Here is a 19523-nt window from a genome sequence, read left to right on the forward strand (position 1 = left end):
TTTGTGGCATAATGTTGATTACTACAAAAATTATTACGAATACATTTTTGTGGTAATCAACATTATGCCACAATTACAATTAACTAATAAATTATTTAATAAGAAACAATATCAGGTGGAAAAAAAAAAAACATGAACAAATGAAGAAAAAAAAATGTAGGTAAGAGGTATGAAATGTATCATGGGATGAGCTTTTGAAGACAGGGGTGAAACAATGTGACACCAATAGGCTACAAACCTATTAAAGATATTATATATATATATATATATATATATATATATATATATATATATATTTTTTTTTTTTTAACAAGTTTTACAAAAACAAACCCAACAGTTATTAATAATTAGATTTAGTGCATTGCTATGCAGTTGCTAGTGTGTTTTGGGTGGTTGCTAAGGCAGTGCTAGCTGGATGCTTACTTGGTGGAGCCTACCCCAAAGGATAGCAGGGCCAGAATTATGGTCTATTGGTCTATTGTAAGTCCATGGGTCCGTTCACACCATACGTGTTTTTCGTCCATCTGCAACGTTTTTCCATTTATTTATTTTTTAAATGTAAACATGCACTACATTTATTTTTTTTTATTTTTTTTTTACCATATCAGGATAAAAAGAGACAACAATAAAAATAAAAAAAATGTTACAAAATGTTTTATTGTATGCAAGGTGAAAAGCCCATAGCAAATGGTGCGCATCAAAGTGTAATACTTTGCTCAAATCCCTAATCCTAAGTATGAGCAAAACTAATATGATGTTTGTCTTATCATAATAATTTTCTGTTTTTCTAGTGTCTAAATCTTAACATTCTAAAAAAATACATGTATCACACCAGAAAATAAACACCTGTAATTTCCGTAATATTAAGTGGATGAGGAAAAATATTTCATATCTGGGATACACTTTGTTTGCAAAAGCATGTACAAATTACTAGCCCACATGCTGACACTATTCATTTTTGCTTAATTGAGATCAGCGTAGGTGGGAAAACAGCAATTTTGCCAGACATGCTGCCAATATGAAGTGGTCCAGACAAGAGTCTTTATGAGAGAGTGGTAAGGACACTGTCTACATCGTCATCCATAACTATCACGTTTTTGACTCTATCTTGAAGATGGATAAGAGGATGTGGTCAAACCAGACCACCCTCATTTCATGCCTTTGCAGTAGTAGACACTTTTCCTTAACTATAACCACAAATGATGTTGTTTTCAAAATTGTCTGTCAAAACACAGATCTGCATTCTCAGCATAGTGGATTTTAAAAATGAAAATTCAGCCTCATGTTGTTCCAAACATACTTGTGGTTGAACAATCACCTTTAGGCCATTTATGACTTTTTTCATATACTGTATAAGTACTTAGTGACTTGTATTGTTATACAGAAGTTGTCTACAGAAATCATTATTATTCCTATGTATTTGAGAAAAGTTCACTGAGTTTACAAATGAGGAGCTTGCAACAACGAAGCAAAACTTCTGTAATAAATGTACCAATTTGTTTAAACACTAGACAGTGTTGTGAGCTCCAGTCCCAATTCCTCAGGCTGAAGTGGCACTGTTTCAGCAAAACAGTGAAGTGAACCTTTACAGTTGGATCAATGAATACATTCCTATTTATCCAGGTACAGATGCATTTTTATCTGGAGGCCAAGGAATTTGGTTAAACAATGGGTGGTCATATTTTTATGACTGAATCAGACATCCACAGCGATTGAGGTTAGTTCTGGAATACATGAAAAACTACTTTTAAATTTAATACTGTCTTATCTTTCTCTAGGTGACCAACACCCTGACTCCTTATACATGTATGCTTAGGTCCTCACACAACAATGGAATGCTGGTTCAAACTCGGCTAATGATATTGTTTTCCTTTTCAACAGTTCCCACATATTTTTCATGGTCATGTTTTCCACCATAAAGTCTGGGTAGAACAGTTAACACACAGAGAGTGTGAGAGAGAGAGAGAGAGAGAGAGAGAGAGAGAGAGAGAGAGAGAGAGAGACCGATATTATGAATTTCAATTCCATTACATCAAACAGAATAAGTGTTAGCTTGAGGGCACTGTGGTAAAGCAAAAAAACAGTAATATGGAATTTGTAATAACTCTGCATCAGATCTTTGCAACGTGCACAAAAGGAAACCAGCTCTGACATGTACAAAATGGCTTATTTACGATGAATGCAAAATGCTTGAATAAATCAAGCAGTCAGTGATGGCTCCAGGAAAAACAACATCCTCATCTAATGAATAAAAAATAAAAAAAAGGTGGAAAATTGTGCCATCTACTGTTGTCTAGGATGTAGCAGCTAAGCAAGTTCAGGCACATGCGGAATCTAAACTCATGCAACACATATACATAATTCTACACAAAACTACATATTAAAATCACATGGCCATAAGTAGAAAAGCCCATTTGTTTATTATTTTATGGACTTTCACTTTTTTATGGACACCAATTTAAACAGTCTTATGGTGCAAAAATGACAAAAAAAAACAAGTTATGCATTATTTTACTTCCAACACTGGCAGTGATAAACTTTTATAAGGTCTACTTCTCAGATAAATGTGCATGACATCTCTGAAACTTCTACTGTCAACATTATTAGAGCCAGGCCCTCATTTAATAACAATTAAATAATTCTAATAATTTGTATGTAATTGATTCACCATCAATCTCAAGGCAAAAAGGTTTCAGTTACAATAGCTCTTCTCTCAAGCTTAGAAAAAAACACCTTAATAACAATCATGAATACTAACATCTTTTGATCCACAAATAAAAATACTAAAAGGACACACAACAAACAGAAATATGTTAATTCAATGAAAGCCTTAGTGAGTACAGGTAATTACTCCTGACAAACAGTATAATATACATTACTTATTAAAGGATTAGTTCAACCAGTAATGAAAATGATCTCATACTTTACCGTACTCATCCCACAAACTCGTAAGACTTTCTTCTGCAGAAAACAATTATTATTTTTTTTAGATGTCTGTTTGTCCATACAATGCAAGTCAATAAGGTCCAAAAGCTTAACATTTCAAACATTTGAAGCTCAAGAGTAATTGAGCTTCAAAAACATGATCACGCCTAGGAGACTGCAGATGTCAAAATTTATCGTGAAAAGGGCATTACATTTTGGTCTGTTTCTCACCCAAAACTGATCGTAATGCTTCAAGAAGACATGTATTATACAACTCTATTCGTATGGATTACTTTTATGCTGCCTTTATATAATTTTAATAAAAGTTTTGGACCCCACTGTATGGACAAACAGACATCATATATCCATCAAAATATCTTTGCTTATGCTCCACAAAAGAAAAAGTAATACGAGTTTGAGATGGTATAAGGGTGAGTAAATTAGAAAATTATCATTTTTGGATGAACTATCCCTTTAGCACTCTGATCCGGCGTGTTCTACAACTCCTTTGTAAATTGCCATTCTATCTACTTGCCTGTTGGTGCAAACACTTTTGACAAATTGTTTAATTACAACAGGTCTTTAACACCACAAAAATGAACAAAAGTACACCATGCCTTGTGACTCTAAAGTAAGGCTTTCTTAGACCAAAGTGACCTTTTAAATTATGTAATTATTGCATTAGGTCTAAGCAGATGCAAAAAGGCTGAAAATGACTCAAGGTTCATTTTTGTGCAAAAGGACTGAAAACAAAGCCATCTTCTGGAAAGATTCTGTAGGCTGATGCATACGGAAAGAAAATCTTGAAACCCGACTGCTATGCAAAAAAATACCAACTGTTGCAGTCTTATGTTCAAAGCAGGTGTATTCTCATCTGTTGAAAAATGCCTACTTCCTGAGAGGATCCTGAGTTTAATTTATCACAGTTCCTTAAAACAGTATAATGCTGTTTTCAGAGTGGTGAGTGACAGGGAAGAGAATTTTGCGCAAGGCCGCTGGTGGCAGTGACACTGTGCTCAGTGCAGTGGGATGAAGCCCGTGTTGGGAGCGTCACTAAGAATGAGCGGACTGTGACTTAGGGAGTAAGGGGGGGTGGGTAGATGCAACATGGGTTTATGGGTGTGGAGAGCAGCCCGTTTGCTCCCTCTCTGGGGACAGGGCATATCCATGGGGCGTCGGGCTTGGCGGCCTGAGCAGCTGGTATATGGAGGCCTGCTGGGGGGAGAGACAGTGATGGAAATGGTGCTGAGTAGGTTCTCTTGGGTCAGTGGGGTGGTTTTGAGTGTGCCTGGAGCACAGGTGCTCTGGATCACAGAGGAGTGTGCCACTGTTTCCAAAAACTCCTTAGTGCCCCGTGTGCACTGTGAAAAGAATGACAACAAAAATTGTTAAAAGACAGAGGCAAAGACACTAAACAGAAGAAGCCATTATGAAAGTGCTAGTTGATGTGAAGACACCAGGGGCTGGTTGCACCAGCTGTGTGTAAGTTAAAACTTAGGCTAGTTGTGGCGTAAATGGGCACTAAGTCACAATTTATGCACTACTAAATATTTGAGCATTGCACCATTAAACTTAGGTAGGACGTAACCCTACGTATAAACTAAATATTTACAGAAGACTCCGACCAGGAGTAATGGTTGGAATAAAAAAGCAGACTGATATTTTGACATCAATGAGCTCATGTTTTGTGTGACAGGCATCAATCATTTCGACATACAGTAAGATGTTTACATTTACACTCGTTTACATTTACGGGAGAGAGAAAAAAAACAAAAAAAACTTACTTTTAAGTGGCTCTTCAGCATGAACCCGATCTAACGGTGCCGTTTTCAGGGTGTGTCGCCCGGTGTCAAGTTTCAACACATTCAAAATATATATAGGATATTAAAATGAATAAATGTCTGTTTCTCCAGCCTGTTGTATTAGTATTTATATATCTAATACAATATCTATATATTGTTATTTACACAGGGCAAAACACTATTTATCAAATCTTCTTTTATGCCGTATCGTATTTTAATGGGGATATAATTTATTACAGCTGACAGTTACATGAACAAACAAGGTTCGAACATCAACCGTAACAAGATCAGATTGAAGTTCATGGCTTTTTAACACTTGTATGTACAAATATGAAGGCTGTTTATTGGATCAATACAGGTAAATGTCACATTACGTGACTAAGCATTACTTTACGGAGATCTTACGACCTACTAGTTAAGTCTTGCCTTAAGAACAAGTGGTGCAACCAAATTAAGCACTGACTTAGTCACAAACTAACTAGTAGTTACTAAGCCCTTAGTTTGAACTTTATGTCCCAACTTACGTGAGACCTTACGCACAGCTGGTGCAACCCTACCCAGAGCAATACACAGCATGAGAAGCTGGTCAGTTCAGAATAAGGATGAAAGTAATGAGTTTTAGTAATGAGGTTAGTTCAATGCAAATAGAAGGAAAAAACTGAGATGAAAACGTAGTGACAAATGGTATGTTAAACGGAAGCATATAATTTCATGGTTTCCGATGAGCTTGTGCAGCACGTGGCACACAGATAGACATCTTCCACATCAGAATGAGCATCCATCATGACAGGAGGAGGAAAGGAAAACATATGCGTGGTAACTACACAGTGGTAAGCATTATCTACAAAGCCCATGACCTCAGTCCACACAATCCCCTGAGAGTGGATAAAAACGAGATAAGCATAGAGAAGTCATGATGAGACAATGACATAATGTAGGAAAAACAAAATAACTGCAGACCTCTGGAGAGCACCAATATACACTGGTGGCCAAAAGTTTGGAATAATGTACAGATTTTGCTGTTTTGGAAGGATATTGGTACTTTAATTCACCAAAGTGGCATTCAACTGATCACAAAGTATAGTCAGGACATTACTGATGTAAAAAACAGCGCCATCACTATTTGAAAAAAAAATAAAAAAATAAAAATTAAAAAAAAATAGTAACCCTAACACTAACCCTTATCCTTGAGTAATCATGCTAAATTGCTAATTTGGTTCTAGAAAATCAATTGCCATTATATCAAACACAGTTGAAAGATATTGGGTTTGTTAAATGAAGCTTAACATTGTCTTTGTGTTTGTTTTAGAGTTGCCACAGTATGCAATAGACTGGCATGTCTTAAGGTCAATATTAGGTCAAAAATGGCAAAAAAGAAACAGCTTTCTCTAGAGACTCGTCAGTCAATCATTGTTTTGAGGAATGAAGGCTATACAATGTTTGAAATTGCGCAAAAGACTGAAGATTTCATACAAAGGTGTACAATACAGTCTTCAAAGACAAAGGACAACTAGCTCTAACAAGGACAGAAAGAGATGTGGAAGGCCAGATGTACAACTAAACAAGAGGATAAGTACAGCAGAGTCTCTAGTTTGAGAAATAGATGCCTCACATGTCCTCAGCTGACAGCTTCATTGAATTCTACCCGCTCAACACCAGTTTCATGTACAACAGTAAAGAGAAGACTCAGGTACAGGCCTTATGGGAAGAATTGCACAGAAAAAGCCACTTTGGAAACAGAAAAAAAAAAAAAAAAGGTTAGAGTGGGCAAAGAAACACAGACATTGGACAACAGATAATTGGAAAAGAGTGTTATGGATCTTAACCCCATTGAGCTTTTGTGGGATCAGCTAGACTGTAAGGTGTGTGAGAAGTGCCCGAAAAGACAACCACATCTATGGCAAGTGCTACAGGAAGTGTGGAGTGAAATGTCACCTGAGTATCTGGACAAACTGACAGCTAGAATGCCAAGGATCAGCAAAGCTTTCATTGCTGCACGTGGAGGATTTTTGATGAGAACTCTCTGAAGTAGTTTAAGAAGTTCAACATTTTTTTTTCAAATTGTAATAGTAATTTTTCACATTATTAATGTCCTGACTATACATTGCGATCAGTTGACTGCCACTTTGGTGAATAAAAGTACCAATTTCTTTCCATAAGAGCGAAACCTGTACATGATTATTTCAAACTTTTGGCCGCCAGTGTATGAACATATGACCATTACAAGATGGAGTTAAAACAGATGTCAGCTTGAACACGCAACTCACCAGGAGCAAAGTAGGAACTGAGAATAGAGAACGATCCAAACAATTTCCTCTCTCATGACAGACATGAGTCTCATTATAGTGGTTTCAAAGCAAAGATATGGAAGCAAAGCAGACAGTTCAAATAAAAAACAGAATAAAGGCCAAGGAGCCAAGAGAAGGCCACAATAAAAAGGCATGCAAGAAACCCTATGACACACCCTTACCATCAAATTTCACAGAGCTGCAGGACCCTTCAGGCAGAGCAGGAGTGAGCAAACTCCTGACAGTTCTCCTCCTGTGTAAGGTTTATATCTTAAAACATCAGGGCTTGATACAAGTTAAGCAAGAAAAGTAGCAATAAAACACACTAAACTAACAAGAACTGAATAAAGATTTGTGGACTTCTCAAATTCTCCAAAATAAAACCAAAAAGAAACATTTTTTACAATACTTTACCTAAGTGTATGTGCTCCAAAGCATGACTTCACAATAATCTAGAGCTTTGTGCTTGAGAGGCATTAGCAGAGGTAAAGATGACCCGTAATATCCTTTGTGTAACCTTCACTTTAGTTATTTAAGAATACTGAAACGAATAGCAAAAACTTACACCGAGCAAAAAAGAAAATAAATAACCCCAAATATCAGACCAAGAAACAATAAATCACAATGATTTATAGTAATAACACACAATATGGCAGGGTAAAACAAAAACACACAAAAAAAAAAAAAAAAAAAAAACATTTGGGCTCCCTCTATGTAAAAATCTGATTTATAAATGATGATTTAAAACAATCACAATCATTTAACAAAAAACAAACAAACAAAAAAACAAGTAGTTTAGTTTAGGTCAACATATTGACTTGAGTGGGGGATATCTGGTCTTTCAGCACTGGTGCAGAAAGTACAGAAAAGTGCAAAAACTAAGTTAAAACTAACTGCCTAATATTGTGTTGGTCCCCCTCATGCTGCCAAAGCCAACCCATATCTAAGAATAGCATTCTGACATGATATTCTTCTCACTACAATTGTACAGAGCGGTTATCTGAGTTACCGTAGACTTTGTCAGTTCGAACCAGTCTGGCCATTCTCTGTTGACCTCTCTCATCAACAAGGCATTTCCGTCTGCAGAACTGCCGCTCACAGGATGTCTTTTGTTTTTGGCACCATTCTGAGTAAATTCTAGAGACTGTTGTGTGTGAAAATCCCAGAAGATCAGCAGTTACAGAAATACTCAAACCAGCATATCTGGCACCAAAAATCATGCCACAGTCCAAATCATTGAGATCACATTTTTTTCCCCATTCTGATGGTTGATGTGAACATTGACTGAAGCTCCTGACCTGTATGATTTTATGTACTGCAGCGCTGCCACACGATTGGCTAATTAGATAAATCGCATGGATGATTGTTGGTGCCAGACAGGCTGGTTTGAGTATTCTGTAACTGCTGATCTCCTGGGATTTTCATACACAACACTCTCTAGAATTTACTCAGAATGGTGCCAAAAACAAAAAACATCCTATTCTATGCTATTCTGAGATGCAGGCTGGCGCTGTTTTGGCGGCACGAGGGGGACCTACACAATATTAGGCAGGTGGTTTTAATATATATATATATATATATATATATATATATATATATATATATATATATATATATATATAGGTGCATCTCAGTAAATTAGAATGTCGTGGAAAAGTTCATTTATTTCAGTAATTCAACTCAAATTGTGAAACTCGTGTATTAAATAAATTCAATGCACACAGACTGAAATAGTTTAAGTCTTTGGTTCTTTTAATTGTGATGATTTTGGCTCACATTTAACAAAAACCCACCAATTCACTATCTCAAAAAATTAGAATATGGTGACATGCCAATCAGCTAATCAGCTCAAAACACCTGCAAAGGTTTCCTGAGCCTTCAAAATGGTCTCTCAGTTTGGTTCACTAGGCTACACAATCATGGGGAAGACTGATGATCTGACAGCTGTCCAGAAGACAATCATTGACACCCTTCACAAGGAGGGTAAGCCACAAACATTCATTGCCAAAGAAGCTGGCTGTTCACAGAGTGCTGTATCCAAGCATGTTAACAGAAAGTTAAGTCGAAGGAAAAAGTGTGGAAGAAAAAGATGCACAACCAACCGAGAGAACCGCAGCCTTATGAGGATTGTCAAGCAAAATCGATTCAAGAATTTGGGTGAACTTCACAAGGAATGGACTGAGGCTGGGGTCAAGGCATCAAGAGCCACCACACACAGACATGTCAAGGAATTTGGCTACAGTTGTCGTATTCCTCTTGTTAAACCACTCCTGAACCACAGACAACGTCAGAGGCGTCTTACCTGGGCTAAGGAGAAGAAGAAGAACTGGACTGTTGCCCAGTGTTCCAAAGTCCTCTTTTCAGATGAGAGCAAGTTTTGTATTTCATTTCGAAACGAAAGTCCTAGAGTCTGGAGGAAGGGTGGAGAAGCTCATAGCCCAAGTTGCTTGAAGTCCAGTGTTAAGTTTCCACAGTCTGTGATGATTTGGGGTGCAGTGTCATCTGCTGGTGTTGGTCCATTGTGTTTTTTGAAAACCAAAGTCACTGCACCCGTTTACCAAGAAATTTTGGAGCACTTAAGGCTTCCTTCTGCTGACCAGCTTTTTAAAGATGCTGATTTCATTTTCCAGCAGGATTTGGCACCTGCCCACACTGCCAAAAGCACCAAAAGTTGGTTAAATGACCATGGTGTTGGTGTGCTTGACTGGCCAGCAAACTAACCAGACCTGAACCCCATAGAGAATCTATGGGGTATTGTCAAGAGGAAAATGAGAAACAAGAGACCAAAAAATGCAGATGAGCTGAAGGCCACTGTCAAAGAAACCTGGGCTTCCATACCACCTCAGCAGTGCCACAAACTGATCACCTCCATGCCACGCCGAATTGAGGCAGTAATTAAAGCAAAAGGAGCCCCTACCAAGTATTGAGTACATATACAGTAAATGAACATACTTACCTGAAGGCCTACAATTCAATAAAAATGTTTTTTTTTATTGGTCTTATGATGTATTCTAATTTTTTGAGATAGTGAATTGGTGGGTTTTTGTTAAATGTGAGCCAAAATCATCACAATTAAAAGAACCAAAGACTTAAACTACTTCAGTCTGTGTGCACTGAATTTATTTAATACACGAGTTTCAAAATTTGAGTTGAATTACTGAAATAAATGAACTTTTCCACGACATTCTAATTTATTGAGATGCACCTGTATATATATATATATATATATATATATATATATATAGACACACACACACACACACACACACACACACACACATACACACAGTACTGTGCAAAAGTCTTAGGCACATAAGATGCTTCACAAAAACATTTGTCTTAAGACGGTCATTTCTATTTTCAGCTTTAGTGTGTCAATATGAAATATACATTTTGGACTCCCAAACATTTATTTTGCAAATAGAATAGAAGAACAGGGAGCCCTGCAACAGATGGCATAGTCCCCACAGAGCCCCCACTGAATATTGAGTCAGTCTGGGATTACAAGAAGAGACAGAAGCAATTGAGACAGCCGAAACAGATAGAAGAACTGTGGCAAATTCTCCAAGAAATCTGGAACATCCTATCTGCCAACAACCAAGAAGAACTGTATCCAGGTTTACCTAGAAGAATTGGGGCTGTTTTAAAGGTAAAGGTCACACCAAATATTGATTTAGCTTTATTTTTTTGTTTCCTGGACTTTGTATGACGTTAATTGATAAATGAAAACTATTTATGGCATTATTTTTGTAGACATCCTCACTATGCAACATTTTTCCCAAGTGCCTAAAACCTTTGCACAGTACTGTATATATGGCTCTGGAAGCCATTTTTGTTCTAGAAAAAACAATATTGACACTTCTGTACGTTTCTGGTTAGCAGTGCACTGCATAGAATTGAGTAAAAAAAAAAAAAAAGATATCATGGACACCTCATAATATTAATATGATTTTGGATAATTTACTTAAAGGCATCACTTGTATGTAATTGTATCACTACAATGTAACAACCAGTACTTTTCAAAAGCCAACACACTAATGTCCCTAGAGTCCTTTAGGAGGCACTCTTACCATGTTTGTGTCATTCTTGGCTATGAAAGGAGGGCGTTCAGCTTCAGAGGTGACTGCTTGAGGTGTGTCATCAGGAGGCAAAAAGCCTCTTCTATCAATCAAGCTGCAAAACAAAAAGGTAACAAGATTAGTTAGATGCCTTGACATTCCTAATACACAACAGGCACACAATGAACTGGGAAAAAAAGCCATTATTTCATGTTTCCTGTGCATGCAGTACTGACCTGGGTGGCATCGGCCCACAAAGCACTACACAGCAGTTTGTAAAAATGTTGTTATAGCTGTAAGGATTTCCTGACTCTTCCCCTCTCTTACTGGACCAAGAACCTTTGATCTGCAGCCAAAAACAAGGGGTGGTATACAATATTTTATGAAAAAGAAGTACATTTTATTATAAATAATCCTAGATTATATAATATTTTACACAACTGATTAAATCAGCATTCATGGTGATATTTACATCTTCATTGGTTGTGAGGTTGGAGGCCACCAAGTAAGTATGGAAACCTGACAGACCCAGAATGGACCAAATGGAGAAGAAGCAAATGACCAGCTCAACAACAGTGCAGGAGGGGTTAAGGGTGCAAAAAATGTGCATTTAATTTAAATAAATAAAAGTAATATAGAAAATAGTTAAGAACTATATGTCAATATCTGTCCCGTATGCTCGTACAGCCATTCTGCCCACCAACAAAAAAGTATACATTAAGCTCATCGAGCCAGATTCTTTTACTTCTCAAACAAAACCTGACAGGCTGTAGATGTAACCCATGACCTCAAATCATAAACTCCAGGACGTTGGAAACCAGTGCACTGCTTTTCATGGAATATGTATCTAGGGGCAACTTTAGCCATGTTGAGAGGAAAGTAGGGTGTGGTGGAGTGCTTTAGCCGATTAAGGATGAATGGGATTAGGAAAAAGGCGGAACCTTCTGTACAGCAACAGGCCTGTAAACAGATAGTGAACTCTGTCAGCTTGGCTATTGTGTGTTTCTGGGGACAAGCTTTGTGTGGTTTGAAAACAAGCATGTCAGTGAGGGAGAAAATGGTATGAACACAGTAGAAAGGATATCTGGCTGGGCTCTCCTGTATTGCCTGGATGATCCCCTTCCCACCTTGTGATCCTGTTGACAAGAATGACCAATCAGAGAACAAACCTGTTTCAACATTTATTTATTTACAAAAATATGCATTAGATAATAATTTCTAATATTAAATAAGATAATTTGTAATTTAAGCTATTAAATATGATACAAATTCAAAAGCATTAATCAGCATATATTTATAGGTTTCTAGGTTCTGAAGAAAACAAAAAATAATTTACTCAATTTCATGTTGTTTTAAACTGTATGTTTATCTTTCTTCCATGAAAACAACAACGTGACTTGGAATATAGCACATCAGTAATATGGACCACTTCATGATATTTTTATGGTGCTTTTTTTGGCATTTTGGGGCTTGAACGCTAGGGATGCACTGATATGTAATTTATGGGCTGATGTGATAACAGATAATTCACATCTCATTGTGGCCAATACCGATACAAAAAAATGTAAGTTTAAATTTTTAATCCTTTAACCTGGAACTGCTAGCTAATTCATTAAAAGCTTCTCATTTGAAAAATACACATCGGCCAAATCATTGACCACTCACAGGTGAAGCGAATAATGTTGATCATCTCCTAACAAGGCCACATATCAAGGTCTGGGTAGATTAGAGAGAACAATAATTTCTCGTAGTCAACATGTTGAATGCAGGAGAAATGGGCAGGAGTAAAGACCTGAGTGACTTTGACAAGAGCCAAATTGTTAAGGCCAGACAATTGGGTCAGAGCATCTCTGAAACAGCAAGGCTTGTGGGGTGCTCCCAGTCAGCAGTGGTGAGTACCTACCAACAGTGGTCTGAGGAGGGACAAACCACAAACCGGCAACAGGGTTTGGGCACCCAAGGCTCATCTATATGCGAGGGCAACGAAGGCTATCCCGTCTGGTCCGAACTGACAGAAGGTCTACTGTGGCACAAGTCACAGAAAATGTTTATGATGGTGATGGGAGGAATGTGTCACAACACAAAGTGCATCACACCCTGCTGCATGTGGGGCTGCGTAGCCGCAGACCGGCCAGAGTGCCCATGATGACCCCTGTCCACCGCTGAATGTGCCTAAAATGGGCACGCGAGCATCAGAACTGGTCGGATGAGTCCCGTTTTCTTTGACATCATGTGGACGGTTGCGTACGTGTGCAGTTTACCTGGGGAAGTGATGGCACCAGGAAGATGACAAGCCTGTGATGCTCTGGGCAATGTTCTGCTGGGAAACCCTGGGTCTGGCCATTCAAGTGGATGCCAACTGACAAGCGCTACCTACCTAAACATTGTTGCAGACCAGGTACACCCCTTCATGGCAATGGTATTCCCTGATGGCAGAGGCCTCTTCCAGCAGGATAATGTGCCCTGTCACACTGCACAAATTGTTTGAGAATAGTTTGAGGAAAATTATGAAGTTCAAGGTGTTGCCCTGGCCTCCAAATTCCCCAGATCTTAATCCGATTAAGCATCTGGGGGATGTGCTGGATCAACAAGTCAGATCCACAGTGGCTCCATCTCGCAACTTACAGGACTTGAAGGATCTGCTGCTAATGTCTTTGTGCCAGATACCACAGGAAACCTTCAGGGGTCTTGTAGAGTCCATGCCTCAGAGGGTCGGCGCCGTTTTGGCAGCAGTGGTGGTTTACAGACACTTGTTACAGCACTCATCTGTGACAGTTCCACTGTATAACTTATGAAATGAACAACAATCATAATGGGAAAAGGTAGGATCATACAGATCGAATAGTCAAGAGTCATAGAGTTATAAAAGTCAACTCGTTAAATACAACAAGAACATTAATTTTACACACAAACTAGTGTTTTTAGCCATCTCAAATCAATCTGAGAGAATTCTTTTTTTCTTCCCTTTTTAACGCCATGCCAGCTTCTATGGCTATATTCATGGCAAGAGCCAGTTTAGTTATTCAAGAGTAAGACTAAAAAAGGTGTTTAAGACTAAGTTTTTCTAAAAACCTTAAAACTAAATTTGGATTTACTTGGTTAAAAACCTTTTCAAAGGTGTCAACAGAATAATACAGGTTCCTCAAGTGTGTAGAAGCATTACAGTCCACTAAGACATGTTTAATGTATAGTGGGTTCTGACAGGATGGGCACTTTGGTGAATTTTCTCCAGATAGTAAAAATTGGTGTGTGAGCCTTGCGTGTCCTACCCGGCATCGTGTAAGTGACTTGATCCCAACGATTATTAAAAGGGAATACATGTCTTTTCCCAACAACAGGATTTATTTCCCGTAATTTGTTGCTTAAACACTGATCCCATTCTGAATGCCATTTGTTTTTAGTGTATACATATAATGTTGGTTTTAGGTCTGTGAATGAAATATAGCATTTTACTGGTTCTGAGGATAATGCTTCTTTGGCAGCTCTATTTGATTGTTCATTACCAGAGATTCCTGAGTGGCCAGGTACCCAGCAGAAAATAATACTAAAATTCTTTGATTCCAGAGATGACAATTTGTTTAAAATCTTCACGATTGTTGGGCGATCGGTTTTTAATAGACTCCAGTGCTTCCAGACATGATTTGTAATCAGTTATTATTAAAAAGGATTTCTGTGGAACAGTCTCAATGAACATCAGTGCTAGAAATAAAGCATTTGCCTCTGCAGTAAAAACTGAACTTTGGTCAGGGATGCGTATGCCTTGACGCAGCAGACTTGTTGCAAAGGCTGCTGCCGCTTGATTTTCAGATTTGGATCCATCTGTGTATATTGGGATATGTTGTGGGAACACTGCTCTTATATCCAGGAATTGTTGGTAATACTCATTCGGATGAGTTTTTGATTTCTCGTTAAATCCAGATGGATTTTGGGCTTTTTAAGATCCCATGGGGGGATTTCGCAAAAATGTATCTGCTCCAGAATATTTAAATCCACTTTCAGATTCTCCAGATAGGTTTTTATATGGATGAATGTGACTTGGTTTTCTTTCATATACTATTGAATGTTGAGTTGAGAAAACTGCTGGATAGGCTGGATTTTCTTTATTTGTTTTCAGTTTGGTTGCATATTGTAGGACCAGCTTTAGGCATTTGATTTCCAAGGAAGGTGCACTGGCTTCCACATATAAACTTTGAATTGGTGATGTTCTGTATGCTCCTATTGCCAGTCGAATACCTTGGTGGTGAACAGTGTCTAGAAGTCGTATATATGATCTCCTGGCTGATCCATAAATGATGCTTCCATAGTCCAGCTTTGAGTGAATCAAGGTTCTGTACAGATTCATAAGAGTTGAACTGTCAGCTCCCCATTTGGTTTTTGATAAAACCTTTAAAACGTTCATAGCTTTAAAACATTTCTTTTTCAATAATTTAATATGAGGGATAAAAGATACCAATGAACCGGTTCTCTTTAACGACTTGGATTGGGACTCTGTCCATAAACAACTCTGACAGAAATGCACACAGACAGTTTTTGTTTGTGAGAATTTGAAACTATTCTGAATTGAGAATTATTTCAAGATAAATGTACCGTTTTAGGTTGTGTTCGGAATTATTTTAATCACAACGCTGTTCTGTAAGTAACAATGTGCTATTTCCCATACTCTGTTTATGTTTCATGAAGTAATAAGCGAAAAGGATTGCCCCCCTCCTGGCCAAAGGCAGTCAGAGATTCTCAGCCGTAAGCAGATAAACCGATAAGCGATAATAATATTACGATTTTCCCGGTTAGTGGCCAATAATATATCGGCCACCGATATATCGTGCATCCCTATTGATAACCCCTCATTCACTTTAATTATATGGAGAAAAAAAAAAGTCGAAATACTCTTCAAAAATTCACCAGTCAAACTGGTTTGGAACGACAATAATGATAGAATTTTCATTTTTAGGTTAACTATTCCTTTAAAGCTTTTACAACTTCCACTATATCAAAATAAAAAAATGGGGTGTTTCTGTGATAAAACTGTGTGAAAGGCAAGGCTTTGAAGGGCCACTTCTGACAGGCAAAGGAAGAATAACTGTGGTAGTAAAGGTGCTGTAAAAGGACAAACTTACGTAACGTGAGGTGAGTGATCACACAGCCAAAGATGAAGGAGGTCAGAAAGGACAGTGACACTATGAAGGTGTAAAATAAACGATAGTTGCGTTTCCCAACACAGTTCCCCACCCAAGGACAGTGGTGGTCAAACCGCTCTGCAAGAGGAACAGAGACTAAACATTCTCAGAAAAAGTGTCACACACAGGAAATGCTTTTGCATCATCATGCAATGACATTGCAAGGAAGTGACTTGTTTTAAGGATTAAAGTAGTACTAAAACAATAATAGCAACAAGATACTGTATTTCTTAGCTTTTAAATGAGGAAATATGGAGACGCCGTCTTACCCACACAATTGTCACACAGGCTGCAGTGGGATGTCCGGGGTGGACGGAACATCTTGCAGGTGAAACAGTACTTGAGTTTGACCACCTGGTCATTTATAAGGATCTCTTTCGTGCGAGGAGGTGGACGGTAGGTTGAGGATCCAGAATTATCTATGAAGAAAGATGTCATTCACAATCTTTATCATTAAACATATCAAGCAAAATACAGTAAATAAAATAATAATAATAACTCACCAATTTGCCTCTCAATGTCTGCAGCCTCATCTGGTAAAGCCCTTGGTAAAATCCCTGGGTCTGTTAAACTGGTCTGGAGGAGACTGATGACCACAAATAAAAACAACACCCCAGCAATCACTGGAATGAAGACGGTGAGGTGCTCAACCAGAAAGGGGCAACTGTTGTGAATCACACAAAATTAAGGACAGACATGAAGCTAGTGGAAATTACTGTGAGCATGCCTGCTTGTCAGAACAAGCTTGCATAATGAAGATAATGACTATGATCATCTGGGAAGCAATTGTTTCAACCTGGATTTTCAAGAAGTACTAGGCCAACATCAATTGGTGGATATGTCTCTACTATCTAAACATTAGTGTGAATAATGTTATGTGTGTGCTGTTAAGCATACTACTCACTCAAATGTCAAAAATAAACCGCTGGTGATGAAAATAAGGCCGATGGTCAGTGGGAGCACACCGCATTGGCTGGCCAACATAATACGTCCATCACAGTAGAAGCGATTGTTACCAGGGAAAACCTCCCATTTCCTCCTGAGGCGTTGGGAGTTTTTCCTCCCACATGACAAGGTGGAGGATGCTCTCAGTGCTCGGGGATCAATTTGTTGATACTCACAGTTTTTCATTTTAATAAAAGGTAAAGATCAGAGGCAGGAAAGTATCCTATGTATTCACAGACTGCAGCTCCTGATTGGAGCAGAAATGTAACCTCACAAACAGGTTTAGTTAACTTGTTAAATAAAAACAACACCCCAGCAATCGCTGGAATGAAGACGGTGAGGTGCTCAACTTGTTAACTAATAACCCAGCCCTAATTGAGTTTTAACATAGATGAGGCAAAATCCTAATCTCAGATAGTCTGGTCGAGAGTTTTCATAAACAAAGTGTTCTAACATTTTTACAAGATATAATCACACATGTAATGTCCCCAAATCACGTGTTATACTAGGGACGGCAAAATGTCAACACTAAAAACAGACAACACATCGATGAATATGTAGCTCAATAGACCAATCTGCCCAAAAATAAGGAATATACTAACGAATTCGTTATATTATCACGACATGTTGTTTTTTCCCCGAGCATTTTAAACAACAAGAGTCGTCAACAATAACACCGTCGACTCTGACGGCTAAGCTACTAACGTTAGCTTGTTGACTAGATAGTCAGCTATCTCTAAGCGTACGACATTTCAGTGTCACTCAGACGACATTTAGGTCCTCGCGCTGTCCATCCGTTATGTATACGACATTCTTCATCTCGTGTTTAACCATCATCACTCTCAGATAAACAATATTCAGGTGACATGCCTCCTCTCGTGTTGCTTGGCCGACATTCAAACGACACTTGACGACACGTCACGCGCTGCCCAACCGTTCTTCTTCTGTACGTTTTTTATTAGTCCCGCCGTAATAAATTCGTCGATTATTTTAAATAGTTTAGGTTATGCTGTATTGAACTTTCACTTTGAAAGTGACCTGTTAAACAACGGTTTTGAGACACATGAATATTTACTTCTGGGCAATTCAGTGCATACACTTCCCCAACAGAAGATTACCTGAAGAGAAATGACCAATGAATTGAGAGAGATACGTCATCACGTTTGACCAATTATAGATTACTTCCGATACGCTGCAAAATAATTAAACAAAATAACAATAGATTGCGAAAGCTATTTGAAGAAGATCCTATATGGATTTAAAATATTTTTACAATAGTAAAAATAGCTCATATAACTTTTGTGGAAATAGTGGTAACTATGGTACATTTTTTAAGCAGAGCTGGTCCAGTAAAAAAAAAAAATCGACATCTCCATTAGTGCGTATTTATATGAAACAAATTTAGATAAATCTGATTTGTTAGTGGTTTCTTTCAAACTGTCACTGACAGTACATATCTGTTGCTATAAACCTTTTTTTATATCACTTTTATTTCAACAGATCGCTCATTATTACAATTGTTCAACTAGATGGTGGTAACAGTATTATGTGTCGGCAGGGCCGTAACCACAATATACACTGAGAGGGACAAGTCCCCTCCAATAATCAGATATGGTTTATTGGAGGGGAATTGATATTCTTGTTGCTGTTCTGTTGCAGTCCATTAAACTTGACATGACAATGTTCAATTGTCATTCAATTGTTGCAGGGATTACATAATGGTTAAACAAAGTTTAACTTTTAACATGCTTTTTGGTTTAATACCGCTGGTCAATGTCGTTTGAGATGACCAATCAATTTAAAGAAGGTGAGACTCACGTTTCATTGAAATGAAGCCGGAATCGAATGGAGCAACGCGAGCTGCATCGCAAAGCATCAGCAAGTTCAGAAACCGGTTAAAAAAGTCAGTGTCATGTAAGATGTACAGTAAGTAGCGAAACATTATCTATTTGTCCACTATTTTATGCTAGAAATGTTATACTAACTGAGAGTCATTTCCAAGGATGCAAATACTTCCTTTTTGGCCTAATTTGTCATTTTGAATGTATAATATGTACTCATAATGTTACTCGCAATTGTGAATGTGAAAGACAACATTAACAGAGCAGTTTTCCGCATATCAGGCATAAGACAAAAAGAAAATAGGTGTATATTGTTAATGAATGTGATATCTGTCCAGCTTTTGAAGTAGACCTTTGGAAAATGATTAATAAACTCAATGATAGTGGGCCTGGGTAGCTCAGCGAGTATTGACGCTGACTACCACCCCTGGAGTCACGAGTTTGAAACCAGGGGTGCTGAGTGACTCCAGCCAGGTCTCCTAAGCAACCA

General features: G+C 38.0%; 1 protein-coding gene across 2 annotated transcripts; it reads right to left on the reverse strand.

The window, feature by feature from the left end:
* Positions 1-2401: 2401 nt before the first annotated feature.
* zdhhc18a (zinc finger DHHC-type palmitoyltransferase 18a) lies at positions 2402-18323 on the reverse strand. Of its 2 annotated transcripts, XM_051721929.1 has the most exons (10): positions 17152-18323; positions 16751-16911; positions 16517-16666; positions 16188-16325; positions 12158-12209; positions 11546-11648; positions 11310-11419; positions 11086-11188; positions 7198-7268; positions 4138-4286 (listed from the first exon to the last, which is right to left on the reverse strand). In XM_051721929.1, exons 1-9 carry the CDS (start codon positions 17376-17378, stop codon positions 7227-7229), a joined length of 1086 nt encoding a protein of 361 aa, XP_051577889.1. In that variant the 5' UTR covers positions 17379-18323; the 3' UTR covers positions 4138-4286; positions 7198-7226. The 2 variants fall into 2 exon arrangements, with proteins under 2 accessions (XP_051577890.1, XP_051577889.1); XM_051721930.1 differs by lacking the exon at positions 7198-7268 and having other exon boundaries at positions 2402-4286.
* Between the last annotated feature and the right edge of the window lie 1200 nt (positions 18324-19523).

Source organism: Myxocyprinus asiaticus, chromosome 16, assembly GCF_019703515.2.
Source record: "Myxocyprinus asiaticus isolate MX2 ecotype Aquarium Trade chromosome 16, UBuf_Myxa_2, whole genome shotgun sequence".
NCBI lineage: Eukaryota > Metazoa > Chordata > Actinopteri > Cypriniformes > Catostomidae > Myxocyprinus > Myxocyprinus asiaticus.